General features: G+C 41.5%; 1 protein-coding gene across 2 annotated transcripts in view; it reads right to left on the bottom strand.

Annotated features, from left to right (window-relative positions):
* Positions 1 to 1,214: 1,214 nt before the first annotated feature.
* Positions 1,215 to 26,067, bottom strand: part of FSHR (follicle stimulating hormone receptor) — a 203,831-nt gene continuing 178,978 nt past the window's right edge. For both annotated transcript variants that reach the window (XM_037806961.1, XM_037806962.1), the window contains 4 exons: positions 22,303 to 22,371; positions 22,122 to 22,196; positions 6,746 to 6,931; positions 1,215 to 2,409 (listed from right to left, as the gene is read on the bottom strand). In XM_037806961.1, the coding sequence (XP_037662889.1) occupies positions 1,215 to 2,409; positions 6,746 to 6,931; positions 22,122 to 22,196; positions 22,303 to 22,371 (1,525 nt within the window). The remainder of the gene's footprint in view (positions 2,410 to 6,745; positions 6,932 to 22,121; positions 22,197 to 22,302; positions 22,372 to 26,067) is intronic.

The following is a 26,067-nucleotide window of genomic DNA, read 5'->3' as shown; positions in this document are numbered from 1 at the left end:
TTACAGAGGAAGCAATGGGGCCTAGAGAGGTTGAGTAATTAAACCTGGCTTACTGTGGGGTCAGGATAAATTCTCAGCTCTGCCTGATTCCAGAGCTGCATGTTCTTTATGTTATAATCCTCTGTGCAGGTCAGTTAGTGGGCTGCATCAGTTAGGGTTCAACCAGACAGGCAGAACCAGTCATCTGTGTGTGTGTGCACGTGTGTGTGTATATATTTTTGTTACAGGGAATTGATTGGTTTATGCCATTGTGGGGGCTGATCAAGCAGTCTCTGTAAGGATGTTGTGTCCAGATACTGGAGTTCAAAGTCCGCAGGGCAGGCAGGCAGGGAGGGAAATTCATAAGCATGAGATGGAATCCCATGAATATGGACTGAAACTTGTGTCTGTTGTGCCTGGTCTTGGTGATAAGGTTCCCTGTAGAAGCTGGGGACCTTCCTCATGGAGTTAAACACATACACCTGGCCCAGGGAAGGAGCAGCAATCGCAGGCCCAGCTTTTGTTTCACAACAATGAGCAGCTGAATCCCTAAATCAGCAAAAAAAGTGTGTGCTACAAAATGGCTGCTGCTTCCCTTCTGCCCTCCTATCTAGCTGAGAATCTTTCTTGTGTTCCACTCAAACTGGAAGCATATAAGAAAAGGAATTCTGGGAAATGTAGTTCAGCTTAGCCAAGGTGACATATTACAAAACCATAGGTACTTAATAAATATATGTTGAATTAATGAATGAATAGTATGCTGCTTCTATTGACACTTCCCTGGGAGTTAGAACATCTAGTCCCAGCTCTGCCTCTTACCAGCTGGTCAATCTTGAATAAGTTATTCTTTGAGTCTTGGTTTCCTCATATGTAAACCTCCAAGCATAACTACTAACTGTGCTGCCTAAATGATAGGACTTCTTTGGGGATCAGCTGAAATAATCTAAACAAAAGCACTCTGAATATTATAGACCATAAAACAAACATGCCATAGTATTGTATTACTTTAATTATTGTTGTTGTTAGTAACAGTTCAGGTTCTTTATCTATCACATGGAGTTAATAGTTTCTGGCCAATTTATCTTGCAAGTGTTCCAGGAAGATTAAATTAGATGGAATATGTGGAAGCATTTGTCAGCTATCACACTCTTCAAAGGCAAGATCTAAACATTCAGCCCTCAAATACATTTTCACATTATTTTACTCTGGGTTAAATGACTTAGAGGGTCAAGTGTTTAACTGGAACCGTCGAGGAACCTGGGAGCTGGAGGGCAGTGGCCATTCCTTGGATGGGAGTTGTGGGCAGTGGGTGAAATTTCTGTTTTATAAATCTGGGCTTGCATTTCACAGCAGCCAAACTTGCTCAATAGAATGAAGAAATCCCTGCGGAAGGTCTTGGTAAAGATGACATAAAGGAAGGGGTTGGCACAGGAGTTGATGGGGTAGAACAGGACCAGGAGGATCTTTGAGTTGGACACAGTTATGAGAGGCACATTCAGGGAGGCAGAGATGGCAAAGAAGGAGATGGGTGCCATGCAGAGGAAGTCTGTGAAGATGAGCAAGGCCATGCGCTTGGCAATCTTGGTGTCACTAGAGGAGGACACAATGTTGGGGTTCCTTACTGTGAGGTAGATGTGGGTGTAGCAGCCACAGATGACAACAAAGGCCAGGACATTGAGCACAAGGACAGACATGACATAGAGTTGTGACAAGGGGCTCTCAATGTCCATGGGCAGGCAGATGCTCACCTTCATGTAGCTGCTGATACCAAAGATGGGCAAGAGGGCAACTGCAAAGGCAAAGATCCAGCCCACCAACATGACCTTGACTGCATGGCAGAGCTGTATCTTGCAGTCCAGCTGCATGGCATGGGTGATGGTGTGCCATCTTTCCAGGGTGATGGCTGTCAGAGTGTAGACTGAGAGCTCACTGGCAAAGACAGTGAAAAAGCCGGCAGCATCACAGCCTGCTCCAGTTTGCCAATCAATGGCATAGTTGTGGTACTGGCTTTTGGTGTGGATATCAACTGATGCAATGAGCAGCAGGTAGATGCCCATGCACAGATCAGCAAAGGCCAGGTTGCACATAAGAAACCGGGGGACGGTGAGTTTATATTGGCTGGTACTCAGAATCACCAGCACTATGATGTTCCCAGTGATGGCCAGGATGCTAATAAACCATATCAAGATCCTGAGGACGTTGTACCCCGTGATATCTTCACATGGGTTGAATGCATCAGGTTTAGGGGAGCAGGTCACGTCAACCACTTCATTACATAAATCATAGTCATATTCATTGTACTTGTCAGATCCTGTGCCGTAACTGGACTCATCGTCTTCTTCCAAAGAAACTCTCTGACCCATAGCGTGAGCCATATCATCAACTTTTTGCCTAAAAATAGTTTTGTTGCAAATTGGATGAAGCTCAGAGCTAGAAAAATACAAAAGGAATAGAATCGGCATCTTAGATTCAGAACAGCAAATATGTCACTATCTTTGTGCAAGATAGAAACGGATGGAGTTTCTTCCTGAGGTTTTTTTCCTCCCCTTCTTCTAGCAGCCTGTCTGCCCTTGAAGCTAAGCCCAAGGGTTAATGCTGCTTACTTACTGTAAATGAACAGAATGCCTTGTATATATAATAAATTCCTACAGTGGGATGGCCCACTGGGGAAACCATCTGGCCACAACCTGAATGTGGGGAGGAAGGCGCCTGGGGCTAGCTAAGCCTTGCTGTTAAGTGCTGGTATCACTTCCCCCCTTTCTCTTTCCCCATCTCCATTCCGCTATCTCTGAACATGCCTAGGTAGGACGTACCCTGTTCCTCCACTCTACGCCAACCAGTGGAAGATCAGACTGCTTTCTGACTCAGGGAGATTTTTGCTCTTTTTATGTACGTAACTTAGAGAATCAGAGCCTGTAGTTAGCTCCCAGCCAACTCTTGTCACTTGGAATTGCTGGCTCTTTGGTACCTAGGCTTCTGGAGGCCAGCTAATTTGCCTAAAATGTTATGGAGGGCCTTGTCTTTATTATCTCACTCCCTATGGGCTGCAACAGGCCTCAGGGATACATTTGTCTGCAAGGAAAGCCTGGCTCTCTCATATTAAATAGTTCTCCAGTGGATGCCTCAAAGAGCAAACGCAAGTTGCAAAGGGGCCTAATTTATTCGAGGATTGTAACTCATCCCCTGGAGAACCTGATGTTTCTTGAGTTCATTCTCCTGTCCTGGTTTTGTCTTTAAACCCAATATACAAGAGACCTTGTCAACAGGGTAGAGACACTTTCAGAAGGGATTTGAATTAAAACCAAATGATAAATATTCTAACCAGATGGATGGATAGTGCATGCAGAGAAAGATGGTAATAGATGGTTTTGAAGCAAAGGCTAAAGAAATGGGAACATTTCACACTGGACTCTTTCTGGATGGACAAAAAAGTTACACATACACACATAGACACACCCCTCTTCCTAAGGGTCAAGTTTACAGCAATATTAGGTGATTGTATTTTCTCAAACCTCATAATCTCAGATATGAGTGGAGAAGTGAGTGTTAAAACCATTCAAAGACCCCCTTAAGAAGGAGGGAGGTGTATTGGGGAGTGGAGGAGGTTCAAGATTTCATTTGATATCAAAGGATAAGTGCTTGCTAAGTGTTTCAACACACATGGACTGAACTTTTCACCATCAAAGTCCATGAGAAAGGGCTGTCAAAGTAGTATCCTCTCTTCCCTTCTCCCCTTTCTGGGAAGTGAATTTCCAGAAAATCATTTTCTCTTGGCCCAAGGGACTCTTCTTTGCTGGAAAATGTGTGATCTTTTGTTTTAGAGACTGATATAGCATCTCACATCAGTCATGGGTTGCACTAATGAGACTAAATGATTAGCATACATGTTATTGAAAGTGAATAGGAACCAGAGCTCAGAAAATTTTTTGGTTTAGTCAGAAATCTTACAAGAAAAGGGAGGCAAACTCAGAAACAGGCATGGAGAGGACAAGAGAGCCATTCTATGGACCTCAGTCTAACTCCAAACCCCTAAATCCAGTCATGGATTCGCTACGGCCCAATTCTAGAAACAAGTGAAACCTGGTGTTTTCTGTGATTAATTTCATTGGAATGGGATTTCACATAATCATCCAGAGATGACCTTCACTTCTCAGAATCTGTGAAGATTCTTATTGTTGATATTGCAACAAACATATTTTAAATATTGATTCTTCCCTTTCATGAAATAGAAATCATCTAAGGATATGAGTGGGGAAAAGGTCAACAGTACATGTCTTTGAGAAAGGAACAGAAACAGAAATGGAAACCGCAGGAAAAAAGGCTTGTCTCTGCATTACTTTAACAAATTCTAAGTAAAATAAGGAGTAGGGAATTCATCTAGGGTCAGTTTAGCAATTGGTCCTCTTGGACACCAATTGATCAATAAACAAATGCTTGGGAAGTGGCATAGTAGAGTGGCCCAGAACCAGAGCTTTAGAGACAGACAGGCCAGAGCATTTGAATTGGAGTTGGGGTGGTGGTGGGAAGGTTATTTACTATCTCTCAGCCTCCGATTCTGCATTTGTGAGAGGGGAATAATAATAATAATGATAAAAATGATGATATTACCATTGTACGGATTAAATAATATAAAGATGTAAAGTATTACAGTTCCTGGTAGTGAGTACTCAGCAAATGTCAGCAGTATGAAGGCAGATGATGTTGGTTCTGTATTGAGTTCCTGTTAGGGTCCAGGACCTAAGTGTGTACTTAGATGCATATGCCACACTGCTTCAATTTAAAATCTAGTTGTGGAGAAAAGGCCTAAATATAAGAAACATTAAATAAAATGAGCAAAATAGCAATGCAAGCTGAGCACAGAACTATGATAAGGAAACATCTGGTTCAATGACTAATGAAGGGAACAACTGACTTGGACTATCGACGAGAGTTCAGGAGGGCCATTTGGCCAAAACTTCCTAGTCACAAGGGCCTAACATTTCCACTTTGGACAATATTTACAAATGAGGATTGGAAGAACAATTTCATCCCACAACTTGAAACTTGAATCCCATTACTTAACCACTTCTTCTGTGGGATACAAGGAAATGATACTATTTTAAAAATAAATCCCACAATTATCTTCCGAATAGCACAATTATATTGCCTTGTGTTTGTGTGTGTAAACTTGTTAAATATAAAGATTTAAATTCTACTGTAATTTTGTTACCCTGTTTTGTGTGTCTTCTTGGAAGGGGCATGATCTTTAAATGTCCTGGTGATGAGTTATGACAAGGACCTAGAAAGGGTGAGAGGTGAGTGGCCTGGAGGGATCAGGGAAGGCTCCATGTCATGGGACAACTGAAGGCAGACCCATTTGCATTGTCAGGAGGGGGCAAGACCAGAGGATTCTGGCAACCCAGTGAGATGATAAATTCTGGTAACATGTTGGCACTGGGCCAGATGGCATACCTACTGCTGTCCTTAACAGTGATCTTAACATCCTCTGAGATTTCTCATGAGGGATATTCAGTTCCGGGGATGTAGTGGCAAATTGGTATTTTTCTTGCCCTGGCTGGAATTCTTGTCTGGAATATAAAAGAGGCAAGCCTTCTCCCTTAACCTAGACCCTTAAAAATTCTAGTCATCAGGAAGAAATTCCCTGATCTTTGAGCTAATCTGTGAGGAGTGGATGATCCTGGGTATTTTCCCAATGTGCATGCTAATTCTGAAAAGTATCCCCCTTTTTTTTGCAAATCCTTCCAATGTGTCTGAGTGTGGATTTCCAGTCACTTTGAAAACATTTCAGGGTTTGTACTCTATTTTGTTTGTTTATTTTTGTTTAGCTTTTAGGCAGAGAATATGTCTGCATGTGGAGGTCAATGCTAAAGGCTGAATAATAGAGTGAGATAATGTACAGAGAATCTGTACTAGTACTAGGCTACTGTATAAGACTGGTGATAAAGCATCCTTTGAGTGCAACTGTGTGGTGAGGACTATATCAGTGAGTTCAGAGGAGGGTGGGAGCTTTGAGGAAGTCCTGATGTCCAATAAATTCTTATCTCCAACAGATCTTTAAATGTCAGGAACACGTGTATTCCCCAAAACTTCTCCCTCTCCATTCTCTCTAGGTCCTGTCTGTGATTACCTCAGATCTTTAACCAGTTACCTATCGGGACATGGCTCTGTTTGGATTACTCTCTTTGAATTGTAGTGTGGAAACCTGGCCTTCCTCTAAAACCAAAGAGAAAAGATGTCCCAATCTGTGTCCTTCCCGTAAGTGCTCTGATGGGTTATAGAGGGTTAGAGTGGTTGGGATATCTTTCAGATATGTGCGTCAGTCTCTGGTATAGTATTTATGCTTTCCCCCTCTAAACTCAACTTTGGTGGTGGTAGGCCAGGACATTTATGGGGTACAGACTTTGGGATTTGGAGGGCAAATCCATATGGGTACAAAGGAAAGACGGAGCAATATTATTAAGCACCAACTATGTGTCAGGCACTGTGCTTGGTGGTTTTCATGTTGGATTGTTCGATACCTGATAGGTGTTCCACCATGGGGTAGTCCTTTCTCATGAGCCCACTTTGAAAGAATTAGAAGAGTACGGCTCTCCCTAGCCCATGACCAAACTGACCGTTGATTCAGAATGTGCCCAAGGGCTTTAGTCAGGGTGATCTCTCTGGAGGTGGACTGTTTTCATGCCAGAGATATCCAGGTGTCCTGGGACAATTTCTGCATTGGGGAAATGCCCACATGGGACTCAAGAGAAGGACATAGGAAACTCACATTTGCCGTCTCCAGTTCTCAAAGGCACAGCAGTGGCTGGGGTAGGTAAGGCTGGCCTCCATGAGTGTGACAAACTTTTCCAAACTGGGAAGCTTTTTAAAGTTGTAAGTCGACCTGGCCCTCAGCTTCTTAAGATTTTCTAAGCCATAGCTGGGCAGGGAATGGATCCCTGTTCTTGAAATATCTCTGTAAGGAGAAAAGGTAAACATAACCTGATTACTACGTGCCTGCTTGGTTAACAGGCAAAATAGTAGACATGAGTGAAGAGAGAGATTCAAATTCAACCAACACACCTGGGTCAGATGAATATTCTATCAACAGAACATTTAGTTCTTGTTGGAGCCTTGGTCCTTGTGTTCCTTGTAGGAGGATTTAGGTAACGGCCATCATGAATCCTGGATCTATGTGCATCCTGGCTGATCTAGGGCTTAACTGCTACCAGTGAGTAGAATAACTGTCTCCCCTTCCATGGTGTATCTATTTGTACTCACCAATTTGCATTGGTCTGAGGATTGAGACCATTTTATCCATCATAAAACTAGCTGTTAATATATTTCTAATGAGCTGGGCTGGAATCTGAGGCTAAGTTTTTAAAATGTTGAAGAGAATACACCATGGGGAAAGAGGCATCTGGCAGGCAGGAGAGGCAGCCCCAGCCCAGAGCCTAAACAGCAGTGTAGGCTGGTGGTTATGAGCTTGGTGTCCGCAGCCGGGTGTGCCTATATAGAGATGCACCCCAGCGCCTCCACGTGTAGATTTGTGACCTTAACCAAGTTATGTCACTTCTACGTGTCTGAGTTTCCTCAGCTGTAAAATGGGAGAGATAACAATCTTACCCAGCTCAGAGGGTTACTATGAAATTCCTGGTAAACCGAAAGCACTTAATGACTGGCAGATAGTATTAGTAAACATTATGCAGAGAGGGAGGCAGTTCTCTTGCTTTGTAGGAGAGTCACTGCTTGGGTGAACTATTAGAGGTCTACACGGAGGCCAGCACAGATGGACAGTTGAACCAGGCCCTGTTCCTGGAGGGCTCTGCAGTCCTATCCTTTGTGGCAGCCAGTGCCAGTGAAGTGGATGCTTTGCTGGCGGCTCTGTTGGCAGCAGCAACCCTCAAAACAACTTAGAGCAGCTGGTGAGAATGAGAAGCATGGACCTTTTGGGGCCAGCAGTTTGGCCATGAGTGGGTGCATCTGATGGCAGTGGTAGCAAGTGATGACCAGGACTGATTCATTTCAGCACCCTTGGGGACTTATGGATATACTTGGGGAAGGAGACTCTTTTAAAGTCTGAATTTCCTGTAAGTCAAGATAGTGGGCACTCAGAGCAATGAAACTTGGTTGTGGATATATATTTGCTACCCCATATGTTCCCACAATCTGTTGAAAATTGCATTCTCAGAGCGTTGTTTTCATTGCTCAAAAATCTGCAATGGTTTCCTATTGCCCAGTGAAACCCACCGCCAACTGCTGCCCTAGTTCTCACTTCCCTTTCCTAATCAAACTTCTTATACTTGGTGTCCATATTTGATGTCACCATTTCCTCATCTCATAATCCTATCTGTTTTCTCCCCTACCTGGAGAGAAACAATACTCACTCAGGTCACATCTTAGTTCTAATCTTCTTGATTTCTTATTTGCACTTCACACTTAGAACACTTCTCCTTTTTAAGACACTCTTCTTTCTTGGATCTCATTCTCTCTGATTTCTTCTGACATGACCTTTGACTTCTTATCATTTATCCTTTAAATGTTCTTTAAATATTAAAGTTCCTTTGAACTTAGGTCCTCTTCTCACTCTTATACTTTTCCCAGGTGATCTTACCCATGCCTTTGGTTTCAGATACCGGGTATATGCTGATGGCTTCCGAATGTATATCCCAGTTCAGATCCTACTTCTTAACTTCAGGCCCAGATAATCAGCTGCCCATTGGACCCACCATTTTGATGACTTGCCAGAATCAAGACAATTTACTATCTTCCTTGTAAACATGTTCCTCCTTTTGTTTTCCCCATCCCAGCAAATGATTTCTCCATCTTCTCCTGTTGTTCAAAACCTGGGGATCATCCTTGACTCTTTACCCTCCCTAACTTGGACACCTTATCAGTGTCTTGTCCTTTCATGCCTACCTTTTAAATATGTTTCAAGTCAGACTACCTCTGTCCTTCTCCTCTGCCACCACTTTATCCAGGTCACCATAATCTCTTGCCTAGATAAGCCTCAGAACTGTTCTTTTTCTGTTTTTCTCCCAGCCGTCTTTTTCTCTCTCCAATGCATTCTTCACACTGCAGATTGGTTAAATTTCTAAAATGCCACTCAGATTGTGACTTACTGTTTAAAACCCTTCAATAATTCCCCATTGCATTCAGGCTGAAATACAAAGCGCTGACTGTGGTGTGCTGGTCATTTTCCTGATTACTCTCAGATCCATTCTGAGTCCTCCCTGTGCTCTGCTATGTTTTGCAGAGGGGATGACCCCTGCAGGCCCCATTTCCCAGCTTCCACTTTGTCAATCAGCTTCCAATTGGGTTCAGTGAATGGAAGGCACTGGTGGGGCTCGGAGGGTGGGGGAAGGGAAATATTAAGGCATTTCTCTTCCCTCCTCTGCCTCAGGCAGCTGCTGAATCTCCTCTATGACTCACCTCTATTGGACAAATCTGTTGAGGTTCCAGCTTCTGTCATACTGGAGTATGGGCTCCAGTAAGACATTTCCTTACTTGCCCCTCAAGACTAAGGTTTAACTGTGGTTCCCTGCCATTGCTGATCTCTGGACTGCTGATCCGCTGTTTGATATTTAAGAATATTTATAATTTTACAGCTAATGATTACATACACACACACACATACACACATATCATTAGAGATTATATACATAACCTTATGAATTATAACTTTATAGATATATAAGGTTATATATATAATATAATATATGTAACATATACAAAGATAATCGTTAGCTCTAAAAATGTAAAGTTTCCTAAATTTCAAACATATATATAAATGTATGTATAATGTGCGTGTTTGTGTGTGCATATATATTCCATGCACTTAATTTCTCTTTGTTAGATACCAATTAGATCAAATTTGACAATTCCATTGTTCAATTTCCATATACTTACTGATTTTTTTTGTTGCTTGCTGTATCATTACTGACAGAAGTGAATTAACATCTCTTACTATGATTTTGTATTTGTTTCTTTTTTTTAGTTTAGTCAAATTTTGCTTTATATATTTTTATGACACTTTTAAAGTGCATACAAATTTAGAATTTTTTGTATATTCTTGGTGACTTTCTGTATATCCAGTAATATTTTTCTCCCAACTCTTTGGCAGTTCCTTCTCAGTCTCCTTTGCTCATTGCTCCTCGTCTTACTGATCTTCAAGTGTTGGAGTGCCCGTTAGCTCAGCCTCTATTTTTCTTTTCTCTATTTTATCTTACTCTGTAGAGGAGCTCATCTAGTCTTATGACTTAAACACCATACATATACTGATGGACCACAAATTTTTATCTCCAGGCTGCTCCTCTTTCCTGAACTCCAGACTATTTTACCCAATTGTCTCCTTATAATCTCCACTTGGATATCTAATAGGCAGGTCAAGCTTTGGATATTAAAAGTTGAGCTTCTGATCTGTCCTGAAAACCTGTGCCACCTGCAGCCTTTCCAGTTGTTCATGTAAAAACTTTGAAATCATCCTTGATACCTTTTTTTCCCTTCACTCTATGTCCAAACTCTCATCAAAATGTTTTGGCTCTACCTTCCACATAAATCTGGAATCTAACTACTTCTCAAAATAATGGCTATCACCATGGGATAAAAGGTCCAGTGTTCCAAGGTCTCTGTTCTAGTTCCCTCCTTTGAGTCACAGTTCTTCAGATCTGGGGTCCCTGGAGGTTGGCTCCTGGTCCACGAAGTCCTGTCCCTGTGACGAGTCTGTTCTCAGCTACTAAATGACCCAGCTCTTCTGGCCTGCTCTCCTTCTGCCCTTCCCACTGAATATATAAAAATTCAGTCAATGACTCCTCTGACCAGTTCTGCTATTGACGCTTGCTATGTTCTCTGTGACCAGGTTATCATTTCATCTGGCATTTGGATACATATTTCTTTTTTTTCCCTTAAATGTGGAAGGGAGCAAAGACTGAGGCACTTGCCTGCTTTGTCTAAAATAAAGACTCCCTCCAAGAAATGAGATGAAATGATAAAGTTTTTCACGAACAATTTAAACCAAGGCGATCATTACCGGCCATGAACATTTTCATATTTTTAAAAGCAAGTCAAAAAAAGACTGTGTTCTTTTCTTAATTATGCCCTCCCCCCTTGTGTTTGGAATATAAAAAACAATCACATTAATTGAAGATTTTAAAAAATAAGCACATTTTATATTCCATGGAATACCATTGTATTGCCTCGTATGTTCTGTGGTGTATTAAAGATGACCGCAAATTCTTTGACACTCTTCCCATTAGGCATCTATTTCTCCTCCCCTTGGCTCTAGGCTGAGCCATGATGACTTTGACTAATAAAGTCTTGTGGACGTGATGCTCTGCTCTTCTGGACCTAGTCTTTAAGAGCACTGGCAGCTTTCACCTTGGAAAAACCCAAGCCATGTTGAAAAGGCTCTGGAGGATGAGATGCCACACGGTGGGATGTGTACGTGTGTGTGTATCTGGGGGGTGGGGGTAGGTCAAGGAGCTCCGAGGCAGCAGACATATGAATGAAGAGAACAACTGGGAGAGAACAGCAGCCAGATCTGCTGGCTCTGAGCACACAGATCAGAGACAAACTGTCCAAATTACTGAAACACAAAGTTGTGAGCAAAATGGAATGGTTGTTTCAAGCCATTCAAGTTTTGGGGTAGTTTGTTACCCAGAAATAGAGAATTAAAATGGACTCCCATTGAAGTCTTTATAACTCCGTCACTTTAAACAGTTGTACAGGTCTTTTCCTTGAAAGGCAAGAAGAGCAACACTTATTCTGTACACTTTCTGCCTCTCTCAGCACTTACTATGTTTTGCTTTTGATACTAGCTCTTTGTATTTGCATTTTATCTCTCCTGGAGGGCAGAGGGCTCTGAGCATCCTCAGCAGTGCCTTGCACATTGTAAGCACCCAGATAATTGCTACTTTGTTTGAAGATATGCTGGGGAATGACATTGAAGGGGGATTGGGAAAGGGAATAGGTAGATCACCGTAGCCAACTGTAACATCTTCTGACCTCTAGCAATTATAAAGTGTCTTGTACCATGTGTTATCTCTTCTATTGTTTCATACTCTTTGACTTTTCATGCATGTTTATTTTCTCTCCTCAGCCAGATTTTAGTTGCCCCAAGATCAGGGATAAAGATACTTTTGTATGCTGTGTTGTATATGGCACAAGGCTGGGCTCATGATAGATAGCTGAAATAGATAGCAGAAATGTGTTAGCATCATGGTAAAAATGAGAGGCTGGAGCAAGTCTTGAAGACAGCTGAGTCTAATGGGAGTGAGACATAAGGCAGGCTGAGAGAAAATCTGGATTTAGAGTAGCTCAGCACAATGGTGTTTCTGCATTATGGCAATCCTATGTGCCCCAGAGTATCAAAGGCATCAAGGAAGAGGGCAACCTTCTGCAAAGTTTAGAAGATAGACATGTGTTAGGGAATAAACAGAATAATTTGTTGGATGGATGGATTTGAATGCAATCCAATGTCTAGGAATTATATTGGGAAGCCTGTTTGGGAAGTTTTGGTGCCTTTCTATCTGCCCAGAAATCTGGAGCTAGCTTGTATTTTCAGATTCCTCCTTATCACAGCTACAAAATCCATGTGCTGCTGCCACTTACAGTTGGTGGCTTTGCCACTGTGGAACTAAGGCATCTTTTCAGTATACTGGAATCCAGATCTTCTGCTTGTAGATGTTGAAAGGAGGGAGTCATTGATAAGAGAGAGGTATAAAGTCACTTAGAGTTCAGTACAACGAGCGCCTTTAGCACAAGAGGTTCCTGAGTTATAGACATGAAATGAAAGTCTTTGTAGAGGTGTTACTTACAGTTTCCTTGTGCTGGTTAGATTTGCTTGGAATGTGTCCCACCCAGCTGTGGGTGGTGACTTTGGTGGAATACTCCCATGGAGGTGTGACCCCACCCATTCAGGGTGGGCCTTGATCAGTGGAGCCATATAAAACATGCTGACTCAAAGAGACTGAACGGAGTGCAGCTGTGAGTGACGTTTTGAAGAGGAGCAAGCTTGCTAGAGAGGAACGTCCTGGGAGAAAGCCATTTTGAAACCAGAACTTTGGAGCAGACGCCAGCCACGTGCCTTCCCAGCTAACAGAGGTTTTCCGGACGCCATTTGCCATCCTCCAGTGAAGGTACCTGATTACTGATGTGTTACCTTGGACACTTTATGGCCTTAAGACTGTAACTGTATAGCCAAATAAACCCCCTTTTTATAAAAGCCAATCCATCTCTGGTGTTTTGCATTCCACAGCATTAGCAAACTAGGATCAGACATGGAACCTGTCAAAACTTTTAGATATTGGAATGGCAGGAAAATAATGTTTCTCCAGTATCTCCATGGATTAAGAAAAATTCATAGATGTTTATATCACCATGGACAAAGATGAGATAAATGGATACTTGTTCAGTGTTATTCCCACTTTTTGTCTCTGTCTCCCTAAAACATGCATACATCCTCCACACCAGATATATACACAGACACACACATGCACCTACTGCCTATTCCCTGGCTTTGAGCCTTCCCCATGGTCTGAAAATCTAGTGTTAGATTTTAATTCCATTGTAAAAGCAATCTCCACTGTTAGGATACAAATATCTTTGGAGGAGTAACAAATAAGATATTAGTAGTTACTCACATCTTCATGGAAGCAGGCTATTGAGACTATTGGCTAAAGGTTGGTTTGGAGATAGGCCAAGAACACAAAGCATGGCATAGTGAGGGTATTCAGGTGGGCTATTCTGGGCAGTATTTTGAGGAATAAAGAGAACCAAGGCACAGGATCAGCTCTCTGAGCCTTGAAAGCTAGGCAGAAGAGTTTAGGATTTATATGAGCAGAAGAATGACATGTTGAAAGCTCTATTTTTTTGAAAGGGTGCCTGGCCCTTTATCATGGGACTTGCCCTTATGAAGCTCGCTACTGCAAAGGAGAGGCTAAACTTGCATATAATTGTGCCTAAGAGTCTCCCCCTGAGTGCCTCTTTGTTGCTCAGATGTGGCCAATCTCTCTACCCAAGCCACCTCAGTAGGTGAACTCACTGCCCTCCCCACTACGTGGGACCTGACTCCCAGGGGCGTGAATCTCCTGGGCAATGCAGGATATGACTCCCAGGGATGAATCTGTACCTGGCATCATGGGATTGAGAACATCTTCCTGACCAAAAGGGGGATGCAAAATGAGACAAAATAGTTCCAGTGACTGAGAGATTTCAAATGGAGTCAAGAGGTCACTCTGGTGGACATTCTTATGCACTATATAGATAACACCTCTTAGGTTTTAATGTATTGGAATAGCTAGAAGCAAATACCTGATACTTTCAAACTGCAACCCAGTAGCCTTGACTCTTGAAGACAATTGTATAACAATGTAGCTTACAAGGGGTGACCGTGATTGTGAAAACCTTGTGGCTCATACTCCCTTTATCCAGTGTGTGGATGGATGATTAGAAAAATGGGGGAAAAAACTAAATGAAAAATAGAGTAAGATGGGGGGGGTGATTTGGGTGTTCTTTTTTACTTTTACTTTTTATTCTTATTCAGATTCTTTCTGATGTAAGGAAAATGTTCAGAAATAGATTGTGGTGATGAATGCATAACTATATGATGGTACTGTGAACAGTTGATTGCACACCATGGATGATTGTATGGTAGTGAATATGTTTCAATAAAACTGAATTTAATAAAAAAAAGGGGGGGGTGTGCCTGACACATAATAGATGATCAATAAATATTGTTAAAGGAATTGGCAGGAGAAAGTCTTGAAAGCAGGAAAGGGATGAAGTGAAAATTGCAGTAATTGAAGCATAGGCTGATAAGAACTCCCCTCTCCTTCACATATTCTCACATCACCTGTTAAAAATCACTATATCACATGATTGCAAGGATTTATCGGTCATCTGCTCTGTCTTACCATAACCTCCTGCAGCACTTATTTTACTGGGCTTTAGCATCTGCCTTTCATCAGCAGATGAGATTCTTTAGGGCAGGTACTGTTTTTTTTTTGTTTTGTTTTGTTCCAATATCTCTATCCTTTATCCCTAGCATAGTATCAGACCCATAATAAACTGTTATTAAATGTATGACTTGTAAGACTCAGCATGTTTACTTCATTAGCTGATATTGTTTGCTTCATTACAGATGTCATTCCTGGAGCTGGTGGGTTAGACAAGGGGTGAGGGGTAGTCAGGGGCTGGTGTTTTCAATCCTTGCTTTCCAGGCTGGTGTAATGACTGCAGTCTTTCCCTTTAAACAATCACATTGGTTAACATTCCAACCCATGCTCTATTCTGGCAGTGACTGGGTTTGAGAATTTAAATCCTGAAAAGCACCAACAGGAGACACCCTGGGACACTGGCTGGCACTGAGGAGATTTAGTAATCCTAAATTGTTTCAGCATTGTTAGGATTCTTGGTTTGGAGACACAAGGTAGAAAGGGAGAGGGCAGTTGACAATATAATGCCAAGTCAGGAGAGGCAGGAGTTAAACACCTCTCTGTGCCCCATTTAATAAAGTGTGTTATAGCCAGTACCACAAATTTTATTTGAACAATTTCTATTTTTCCCAGCAAAGACGTTATTACAGGTCAATCATTTCCATAAGTGAGAGCACATTTCTGGTGTATACTACACTGACAGATGGCTAGAAGGCCTCTTTTTTTGTGATCCCAGGTGGGATAAAAAGGCAATTTACTATCTATAGGACTGTGGGTACAGTGGTAATGGAAGAGAATCATTCTTATACAAATAACTCAGTGTTTGAATCTGAACTATCAAATGAATCTGAGTGATGCCAAATCAATTTGATAAACCATCAGAATATGATTGTACTGGCTCCAGCCTGCAAAGGCAATGCATTAAATTTTCCCCACAGGAAACTGTTTCCCAAGGAAACAGCAATTGCTCGATTGCTTAAAAAAACAGAAGAAGAAGAAGAAAGCTTGAGCGATTTCAGAATATCAGGTGAAAACACAGATGGCTGCTGATGTTCAAGGTCAAGACTCATGAGGAGCAAATCAGGAGGCTGGGCCACTCCTCTAAAACTCAATGGAGCTTGTCTGTGTGCCCCTGGCTTTTCTCTACATCTATTTCTCTTTGTGATGATACATCTCACCCTTATACCCTCAGGTGTTCAGGGGCCCCTGTGCGTCACTGAACTTGAAAGTTTGCCTTCATGAAAGGATCCATCATTGGTTTGGGTGCCCTCTCTTTAACTCCTTTCAAATTCCATGCACATATCTATGAGGATAAACGACTGAGCCTATGGGGGAGGAAGATCCATCACAGTTAGTGTGTGGAGGAGATATTTTGGAGACAGGAGGTGGTGTCCTGATTTAACACTACTTCTAGGGCAGTGAGTCTCAAAGAATGCTCTCTGGACCAGCAGCATCGACTTCACCTGGCCATATGTTAGAGATGCAAATTCTCAGGTCCCACTCTAGACCTGGTGAATCAGAAATCCTGGGGACATTCAATCTGTGTTTTCATAAGACCACCAAATGATTTGGATACATCTGCCAGTTGGGAACTACCCTAGAGGACAATTGAAAAATGGCCCTTGGCTGAAGAGAGCCACCTTGCCCAAGCTTTGGCCCCTCCTCAGGGATGGCCCACATTCGATGTCACTCAGTGCAAAGGCACAACAGCCTGGCCCCTTGCCATATTCAGTACAACTCTGAAGGACCCACTTAGCTCTAGAGCTCTCATGGGATCGGCTGAGGCTTCTGCTGCAAATGCATCGCAAATCAATTTCTGTTAAACGCTCCCTGTATCCTCCTAGAGCACTCCCCCATAATCTTTCTGCCCCCTGCCTGCAAATATCCATATAACAGTCTTACTTTTGGGGGTAATCTGACCCAAGTCACAGTCACAACCCTAGCTTTAGCAGCATCTACCCTGGACTGAGCAGTCCTACACACCCCTATTCCTGCCCATTAGCCCCCAGTACCTGAGATGGGCTGGTCCTTTTTACATCTAAACAAGCAGCCCTCGTGCCAGGGGTTAGCTGGAGTTGGCGTATCAGGTTGCACAAGTGGGAGATGGGATAGTCCATAGAATCCCAATTCAGCAAGCAAAGAGGCCGGAAGGACATCTGTGGACAAATATGAAAACCCCAGAAAGGAAGGCTTGATGTTAAGGTTGATCTGTCCTCTTGCCCCTGAGGGGAGGAGAAGGGAACTAGCAGGCATAGGCTGGGCTTAAATCTAGAATCTTGCCCATGTATCCTCCTGAATTGAGATGGAAAGGGCAGAGAAGTACTTCACAATTCCTTTGGATTTTCTGTGAATTGTATTCACTTAATTTTGGCTAGAGATGTTCTTATGTTAGGAGGGATGAAACAATGGGCCTGTAACTCTAGAACACTTGGAGATAGATCCTGAGGCTGCAGAATCAGGATGCTGCATGCTTTTCTTGTCTCATTTACAGCAGGGTTGGTTGGGAGATTGATGTTTTGTGTTCTCCATTATACAGTCTTATGAGACACATTGTGCAGTGCCTCGGCCTGGGACCTGCTTCTGGAAGCTCAGGAGACGTTTTGTGCTGTTTACATGTCATTTACTTGTGTTCTTAGGCTGAGAGGTTGATGTTTACAATTCTTTTCTCCTGACCAATTGCATGAGGCCTTATTGAATCACTTTTTGTCTTAGTTTCCTAGGACTGCTGTAACAAAGGACCACAAGCCAGGTGGCTTAAAACAGAAATTTATTCTCTCGCAGTTCATATGTTAGAAATGTAAAGTCAAGATGTTGGGAGGACCATGCTCCCTCTGAGGTTCTAGGGAAGAATCTGCTTCCCTCCTAGCTTTTGGTGGCTTCTGGCAGACCTTGACATCCCTTGGCTTGTAGCTTTATCACCAATTTCGGCCTCTGTCTTCACACAGTCATCTTCCCTCTGTGTGTCTGTGTCTCTGCGTTCAAATTTTTCTCTTCTTATAAAGTCACCAGTCATATTGGATTTTGGGCCCACCCTACTCCAGTATGATCTTATTTTAACTTGATTACATCTGCAAAGACCCTATTTCCAAATAAGTCCATACTCAAAACAGATTCCGGGTGGACATAAATTTTTAGAGAACACTATTCAACCAAGTACACTTTAAGAGGTTTAATTCAACATATGTAAGTACTTTAGGCAACGTGGTATGGTAGAAACCCATGTAACTAAGGCAGGAGGCCTAGTTTCTTGTCCAAGCTTTGGCACTTACTAGTGTAGTATGATCTCATCAGGTCACTGTCCTACTCCGACCTTAGTTTCTTCAGCTGAATGATGACTGAGTTGGAGATCCTGTCCAATTTGAACATTGTCTAGGATAGACACTGGGTTAAGATGCTATACATTCAATTTTGTAAATGGTACAGGTCACATATGGAAAGCTACCCCATCACAAATATGTTCAGTTATGAACAGAGAGAAATGTCTATTTAAGAACATTCAAAACCTTTAGGACTTTTAGCTAACTGAAATTGACAAATATCCTGGTGATCAATGACATCAAAAGCACTTTCTCTAAGTCCTTATGTCTCCCAAGTATTCTAAGAATAGAAAACATTAGCCGAGCATTAGGAGTTCTAAGTACTTCGTTTACATGTGCATGTTGACTGAACGCCCATCACTCTCCATTCCTTATGCCCATGTCCTGCTTTGTTCCTCAAAGTTGTACATTTATTTGTGTATTTAATTTTTGTCTGACTTCCCCAACAAGAACATAAGATTTACATTAGGAAGAACTTTGTTCCCTGCTCTGTTTCCAGCATTATCAAGTGTATGACACAGGGTTGCTGCTTAATAACTGTTGTTGTTGTTTTGTGTGGGTTTTTTTTTTTTTTTTTGTAGGGGGAAGGTTTCACAAGAGCAAGCTTCAAGATCAAGGGCTTGACTTATTAAGTAGGGGGTTCCTAATATAGCATATATTCTGTCCAAGGTAAACAATCAGTATCTCACATTATCTTCACTTAGTTGTGCAATCATCACTCTGTTTTAGACAATTATCATAACACAAAACATCCCAAAGCTCTTATCAGCCTTAATAAGTCAAGCCCTCAATCTAGAAGCTTGCTCTTGTGCAACTTATGGCTGTAAAAGAAAGGCTAAGCCATCCTATAGTTATGCCTAAGAGACACCTCCAGAGAACGTTTTTTTTTTTGCTCAAATGTGGCCTTTCTCTCTCTCAGCCCAACTCAGCAAATAAATTCATTAAGCTCCCTGCTACAAAACAAAACAAAACAAAACAAAACAAAACAAAAAACACACATAAAACAACAACTATAGAGGCAAAACCAAAACAAGCAGAACAGATCTAAATTCCCAGAAAAGGAACAGAGGACAGGAAGCTCTCTCTTGGAGGTGAAATAATTGCACAGAAAGTACAATCTTAAAAAATAGTACCACATATCCAGGGCAAGCATCAGAAGTAAAAGAACTGAAAAAATTTGATCAAACATGGGCTGTTCTAAGGGTCTAGAATAAGCTGAACTAAGTGCCAAAGAAGAACCTTAACACATAGACAGTCAGCAATAAAAACCCACACAAGAGAGAAAAACTTTCCTTCAGAGTAAATTCATTAAGAAAATCAGATACCTAGATATCAGCAAAAAATTACAAGCCACGTTAAGAAACAGGAAGATATGGTCTGATTAAGGAAACAATTAAAATTTCAGAGGAGACTCAGAATTTGAAACAACTAATCAAAGATATTCAAAGAAATTTCCTATATTAATTCATGGAGATGAAGGAAAATATGGCTAAAGACATAAAGGATATTAAGAAGACACCGTGTGAGCATAAAGAATTTGAAAGTATAAAAAGAAACATAACAAATTATGGGTATGAAAGACCCAATGGAGGAGATTTAAAATACACTAGAGACACACAGCTGCAGATTTGAATAGGCAGAAGGAAAAATCAGCAAACTAGAACAAAGGATAATTGAAGTCTTACAGACAGAAGAACTGATAGAGAAAAGAATGGGAAAAATTGAGCAGGGTCTCAGGGATCTGAATGGCAATATGAAGTGCACAAACATATGACTCATGGGTATCCCAGAAGGAGAAGAAAAGGGAAAAGGGGCAGAAAGAATATATGAGGAAATAATGGCTGAAAATTTCCAAACTTTTATGAAAGATATAAATATACATGTCCAAGAAGTACAATTTACTCCAAATAGAATAAATCCTAAGAGACCTACTCCAAGACACATGCTATTCAGAATGTCAAATGCCAAAGATAAAAACTTTTGTCCATCAAATCAAAGGACTTTGTCACGAAAGTGAAATGACAACCTACTCAATGGAAGGAAATATTTGGAAACCACATATACATATAAGGGTTTAATATACAGAGTATATAAAGAAATCCTACAACTCAATAATAAAAAGACAACCCAATTTAAAAATGGGCAAAAGACTTGAACAGACATTTCTCCATGGAGGCAATACAAATGGCTACAAAGCACATGAAAATATGCTCAACATTACTAGCTTTCAGGGAAATGCAAATCAAAACCACAATGAGATATTAGTTCATATTTATTAGAATGGCTACTATTAAAAAAAACAGAAAACTACAAGTGTTGGAGAAGATATGGAGAAATAGCTGGTGGAAATGTAAAATGGTGCAGCCACTATATAATGTAGTTTGGCAGTTCCTCAGGAAGATGAGTATAGAATTACCATATGATCCAGCAATCCTGCTACTAGGTATATACCCAGAAGAACTGAAAGCAGGGATTTGAACAGGTATTTGCACACTGATGTACATAGCGACATTATTCACAATTGCCGAAAGATGGAAGCAACGCAAGCGTCCATTAACCCATGAATGGATAAACAAAATGTGGTATAGACGTATGTTATATTATTTTGCTGTAAAAAGGAATGAAGTTCTGATGCATGTGACAACATGGATGAACTTGAGGACATTATGTTGAGTGAAATAAGCCAGATACACAAGGACAAATATTGTATGATTCCACTGTTATGAACTAATTATAATAAGCAAACGCAATCAAGTTTGAATCTAGAATATGGGTTACCAGAAAATAGATTGGGGTTAAAGAATGGGGAGTTGATGCTTAACTTATACAGAATTTCTATTTAGGCTGATGGCAAAGGTTTGGGAATGGATGGTGGTGAAGGTAACACATTACTGGGAGTGTAATCAACAGCACTGAACTGTACAGATGAATGTGGTTAAAAGAGGAAATTTTAGGATGTATGTATTACTAGAATAAAAATTAAAAGATAAAATATAGGACTGTACAACACAGTAAACCCTATTGTAGATGAAGGACTATAAGTAATAGTACAGTTATAAGAATGTTCTTTCATAAATTATAACAAATGTATGATATTAATACAAGGTGGTAATAATAAGGTAATATATGGAAAAACATCTAATGTAAATCATAAATGATAGAACTATTTTAATAATCTTTCATTAATTGTAACAGAGGTAACTACTGTTAAAAAATAGTACAATTTATTTTTAAAAGTGCTATCATTTATAGTAACAAATTTTCTACATCAATGCTAGGTGTTGGTGTGGGGTGATATACGGGAATCCTGTGTTTTATGCATGATTGTTTTGTAAATTCACAACTTCCCTAGTAAAAAAAAAGTTGACCTTGATCTCCAGCTATGTCTTAGAAGGTGTGATAGTTCAGTTCATATGTCAACTTGGCTAGGTTATGACGTCCAGTTGTTTGGTCAAGCCAGAAGTGGCCTGATTGTTAATGTGAGGGTATTTCATGGATTTACATTTTTAGTAAGTTAATTGCATCTATAGCTGATTACATCTACAGTCAACAAAGAAGATTGCTTTCAGCAATGAGAGGAGTCTCTCATTCCATCATTTAAAGACTTTAAAGGCAGAACTGATGAGCTCAGCAGTCAGAAAGAACAATTTCTATCTCTACTTCAGTCAGCTAGCTTCTGGGGAATTCACTGAAACCTTCATCAAGTTTCCAACTTGTGGCCTGTCCTAGGAATTCAGACTTGCCCATCCCCACAGTAGCATGAGCGAATTCCTATAATAAATCTCTAAATATTCACACATATATCCTGTGCTCCTGTTTTCTGGAGAACCCTGACTGATCCAGAAGCTTCTCTGAATTGGAGAGAGTTGACCTTAAACATGGAGCTCTTGCACAAGGAAATGGGGAAGCTACTCACAGAATGACTGGTGCAGAGGCTCCCTGGAAAACATCATTAGGCAATTCTTCCAAATTATTGTTGTCACTGAGATTGCTGGGACAGAGTTGAGGAAAGGAAGAAATACAAAGTCACATAAATATCGCTGTTGTAAGAGCCAATTCCCTCTAAGTGGCTTGGAAGAATAGTCAGGGCTACTTACAGCTCATCTAGTTGGGTTCCATTGAATGCACAGTTGTGTATTTCTTGAATCCCATTCTTATTCAGCCATCTGAAATAAAGGGCCCATTAAAAAACCAATAATGTCAGATGCAAACAATACAGGGGTTTCATAATTGGAAGCACTGGGGCAAGATCAGATAGTACAGGGTAGTGGCATAAATAAAACACCAACCTTAAGGCTAGGTGGGGGGGAGACTGATTTATCACTGTAAAACCTTTTGTATCTTTTAAAGTTTGCATTATGTTCATGTATTACCTATTGAAAAAATAAATTTAATTTAATATTCAAAAAGGGACGCAAGCACAGCATCCTGGGTCCTGTAAGGTCTTGGCACATATCATCTGTGTGTAAAAAAGATGCCATGGAGGAGGCAGACCAAGATCTTTCCCCATCCTGAAGGACAGAAGTCATACAATTATTGAACAAGTGCTTATAAAAGAGAGAAAGAACATTGTCACCTTTCTCTAAGGCCTTGAGCCTTTCACCCATGCTCTTCCACAGCAGCAGGCCTAGCTGTCATCAAAAAGTGATCTAATTAAGCTGTCAGACAACCTGAACATCTCCTATGACCCGTAGAGGCCTGGTTATTGAAGGTTTGTAGAGGTGGCTCTGGGTTAGGGCAGAAAGGAAGAGAAACCAGTTACAGAAAGCGTGGGTTGTGGTGTGAATGGGCACAGGAGGAGGCACTGGGGTGGGGATAGAGCAGTCAAGTCATCCTGACTGTGCTAAGAAGGTCAATGTGCAGGTTTATTTGGACAGGGGAGCCCAAGGACATCTTTGGATTACAACTCCACATTGCTCTACTCCTGGGTGCATCTGCAAACAAAAACAGAAATCCAAGGTTGGGAGAGCTTAGTCCCAAGAGCCTCTGACTGCCTGCTCTTGTTTTGCAGCCAGGTCTTTGTCCCCGTCAGGTTCAGTGAGTTTACAAAAAGCTGTTCAAAAAGCTGACCCAGAGAAGATCCTATGTTTTCAGGACTCCAACTATTTCCAGGGCAGCAATGGGTAGCTAGGAAAAGGTTAAAATCACAGAACAACTGCACTTCTTTTTCCTCCTCCAGAAAACCCATTAGCTAAAAAATCCAGAGAGGAGCAAGGTAAAGCTTTTAAACATTGGCAAACAATTAGTGGGTTCTGATAACCAAGAAGTGGCTAGGTCCCCCTTCCCATTCTGCCCCCACCTGCTACAAGAAGGCCTCTCCCAGGCACAGCTGGCCCCTTGGCTTATTTGTTTGCCTGTCCCAGGGTGGTGAGAGTTGCTGAGCAACCGCAGCTAACCCTAGAGGTTTTCGATCAAACATAGGGGGCTGCAGACTTTTTCTGTAGAGGAACAGACAGTAAATATTTTAGGTTTTGTGGGCCAAGAGGCAAAATTGAGGACACAATGTAGGCACTTCAGATAACAAGAGATAAACACATTTCCATTAATTTTTATTTGAAAGTTAATAATAAAAATTGGAGCACAGTTTATTTTTTGTAATACAGCTCTATCAGTGAGAAGAATGTCATTCTTTTTGGGGAGGATAATGTTTTGCTTAATTTAAAGTTAGTGTTTGCTATCACCAAATTGTTTTGCATCTGCTCATTTGTAGAATCAACTTAGCTTATGGCCAGATTTGGTCCCACAAACTGACCCTTAACCCAAGGGTGTGCAAATACATACAAGCTCCATCTATTTTTCTGTAGACTAGATAATTAATACTTCCTGCACATGTATGTGCTGCACATAGGTGTCTCTATGATTAAATAAATAAAATACAGACTGATTTAAAAGAATTATTTTATTCAGATTGGTCTTTTATTTTAATGAATTTTCTTAATCAACAGATCCTATCAGGTGGGGTGGAATTTTTTGATGTTAAAATGACTCATCACACAAAAACCAAATTATCTGCAGGGCTCCCTGCCCTAGGTTTACCTTAGGCAGTGCTCTCAAACAACTATCAAAGCTTCAGCTAAGGAACAACGGGGATCCTGGGCTCTCCTTAACCATTTTGTGTTCCTGGGGACAAAACCAATGTGTTTACTCAGCAGAGGTTCAGGAGCCTGAAAAAGCCCAGTCTGCTGTCATCCTAGAGAGTGTAGATGTTGGGAGAAGCTGGCCCATTAAAGCTCTGGGAGGGGCAGGCAGCGTGGCAGAAGCAGACTGGGGATGGGAGGAAACATACATGAAGTGAGTCTCTCCTGTGGACAGGGAGTGTGCTGGGAGCTGTCACTCATGTAACCCCATTTTATTTCTTCTAAATTAGGCCATTCTGATGGCCGGGCCCCAGCTGGTGCTTTCCTGGATCCTCTGCCTGCAGGGGCAGGGTGAGGTGGGGGAGGGCTCAGAAACCTCCACAGGATGGGCTTTTAGTGCTCATTTCCCTCTGAGTCATCAGTCAAGTGTCTCATAATCCTTCATTGTTGGACTGTTTTAAATAATCATTTGAATTAATTAATTTATTTTTAGAACATGGCCTCAGGATTTTGAAAAATGCCAATGGATAGAAAGCTTTTTCAATCATCAATGCCATTTTGTCCTACTTTTCTCCTGAGTGCCTTTCGATGTCCCTTTTGGGAGAAAGTGCCCCTCCAGCAGATAGAGCACCCAAATGAAGAGCAGCTGGAGGCTTAAGCTGTGTTGAGTATAAATCTTCTGGTTCTATGATCTATGGATTAAGGGCCATCAGAGGTAATAAAAATGGATGTTGTTTTCATAAATGTGAATTTACCTTTTAGTGACACGTTTGAGAAGTGTTGACTGTTAAAAGAAAACTTTCCTCGGAGAGGATCTAAGATGGTGGCATAGAGAGGAGTGGAAGCTAAGTAGTCCCCCTGGAACAACTAAAAAAACCAGAAACAACTAGTAAACAATCTGGAATAACTACAGGGGGACAAATGTGACCGTTCACTCATCATACACCAACCTAAATTGGGAGGAATGCCCGAGATCACAGCATAAAATCTATAAGTAAAAACTGCGGATCCAAATCGGGAGACTCCTCCCCCGCAGCCTGAGCTGCAAAGCCTCGTGGTGCCAGAGAGAAGCTTTCTCCCAGCAAGCTAATATAGCTCAGCTGAGCTCCAACTGGGGTTTTAATTAGCAAGTGTGAACTGCTCGCTACGAGGTGCGAATCCCCAACAAGCAGACAGAGGCTTTGGGTGATGACTGACCTTGGAGGGCCGGAGGGTCTCCTCAGACTAGCTCTGAAGGGGACTCTCTGTTCCTTTTCGATTCAGTGGAGAAAGCCTCAGCCATTTTCAGTCCCCAGTTCTGTGACCCAGACAAGGGTATAGCACAGGCAGAGAGAGACCGTTGAAATGCTAGTGACCTCAAAGTAGGGGGTCTATCTTCTCTAACAGGAAAGGGGTGGGGCCCAGCTCTACTACCTGCCTTTCATTCAGAACTTGGCGAAAAAGAGCCACACCTCCTTACACCAGCCAAGAATTATAGGCTAACAGGCGCCACCTGCTGGGCAGAAAAGCACAGTGACTGGAGGCATCAGAGGGTGTACCAATTTTCTAAGACACACCCTCAGGTAACCGGATACTGAATATTTCTTCGTTCTGGAACCTTAGCCCATTCTGGTCTGAGGAGGCCTGATTGGGGTAACCAAGGAAACCATGCCTAGACAACAGAAAACTACAACCTACACCAAGAAAAATGAGGTTATGGCCCGGTCAGGTGAACAAACTTGCACTTCAACTATGATGTAGGGATTGAAACAACTAATAATAAGTCAATTAAAAAAGACCAAAGAG

The sequence above is a fragment of the Choloepus didactylus genome, chromosome 17, assembly GCF_015220235.1.
Source record: "Choloepus didactylus isolate mChoDid1 chromosome 17, mChoDid1.pri, whole genome shotgun sequence".
In the NCBI taxonomy this organism is placed as follows: domain Eukaryota; kingdom Metazoa; phylum Chordata; class Mammalia; order Pilosa; family Megalonychidae; genus Choloepus; species Choloepus didactylus.
Note: the sequence above shows the minus strand (reverse complement) of the source record. Positions and strands in the feature narration are given on the sequence as shown.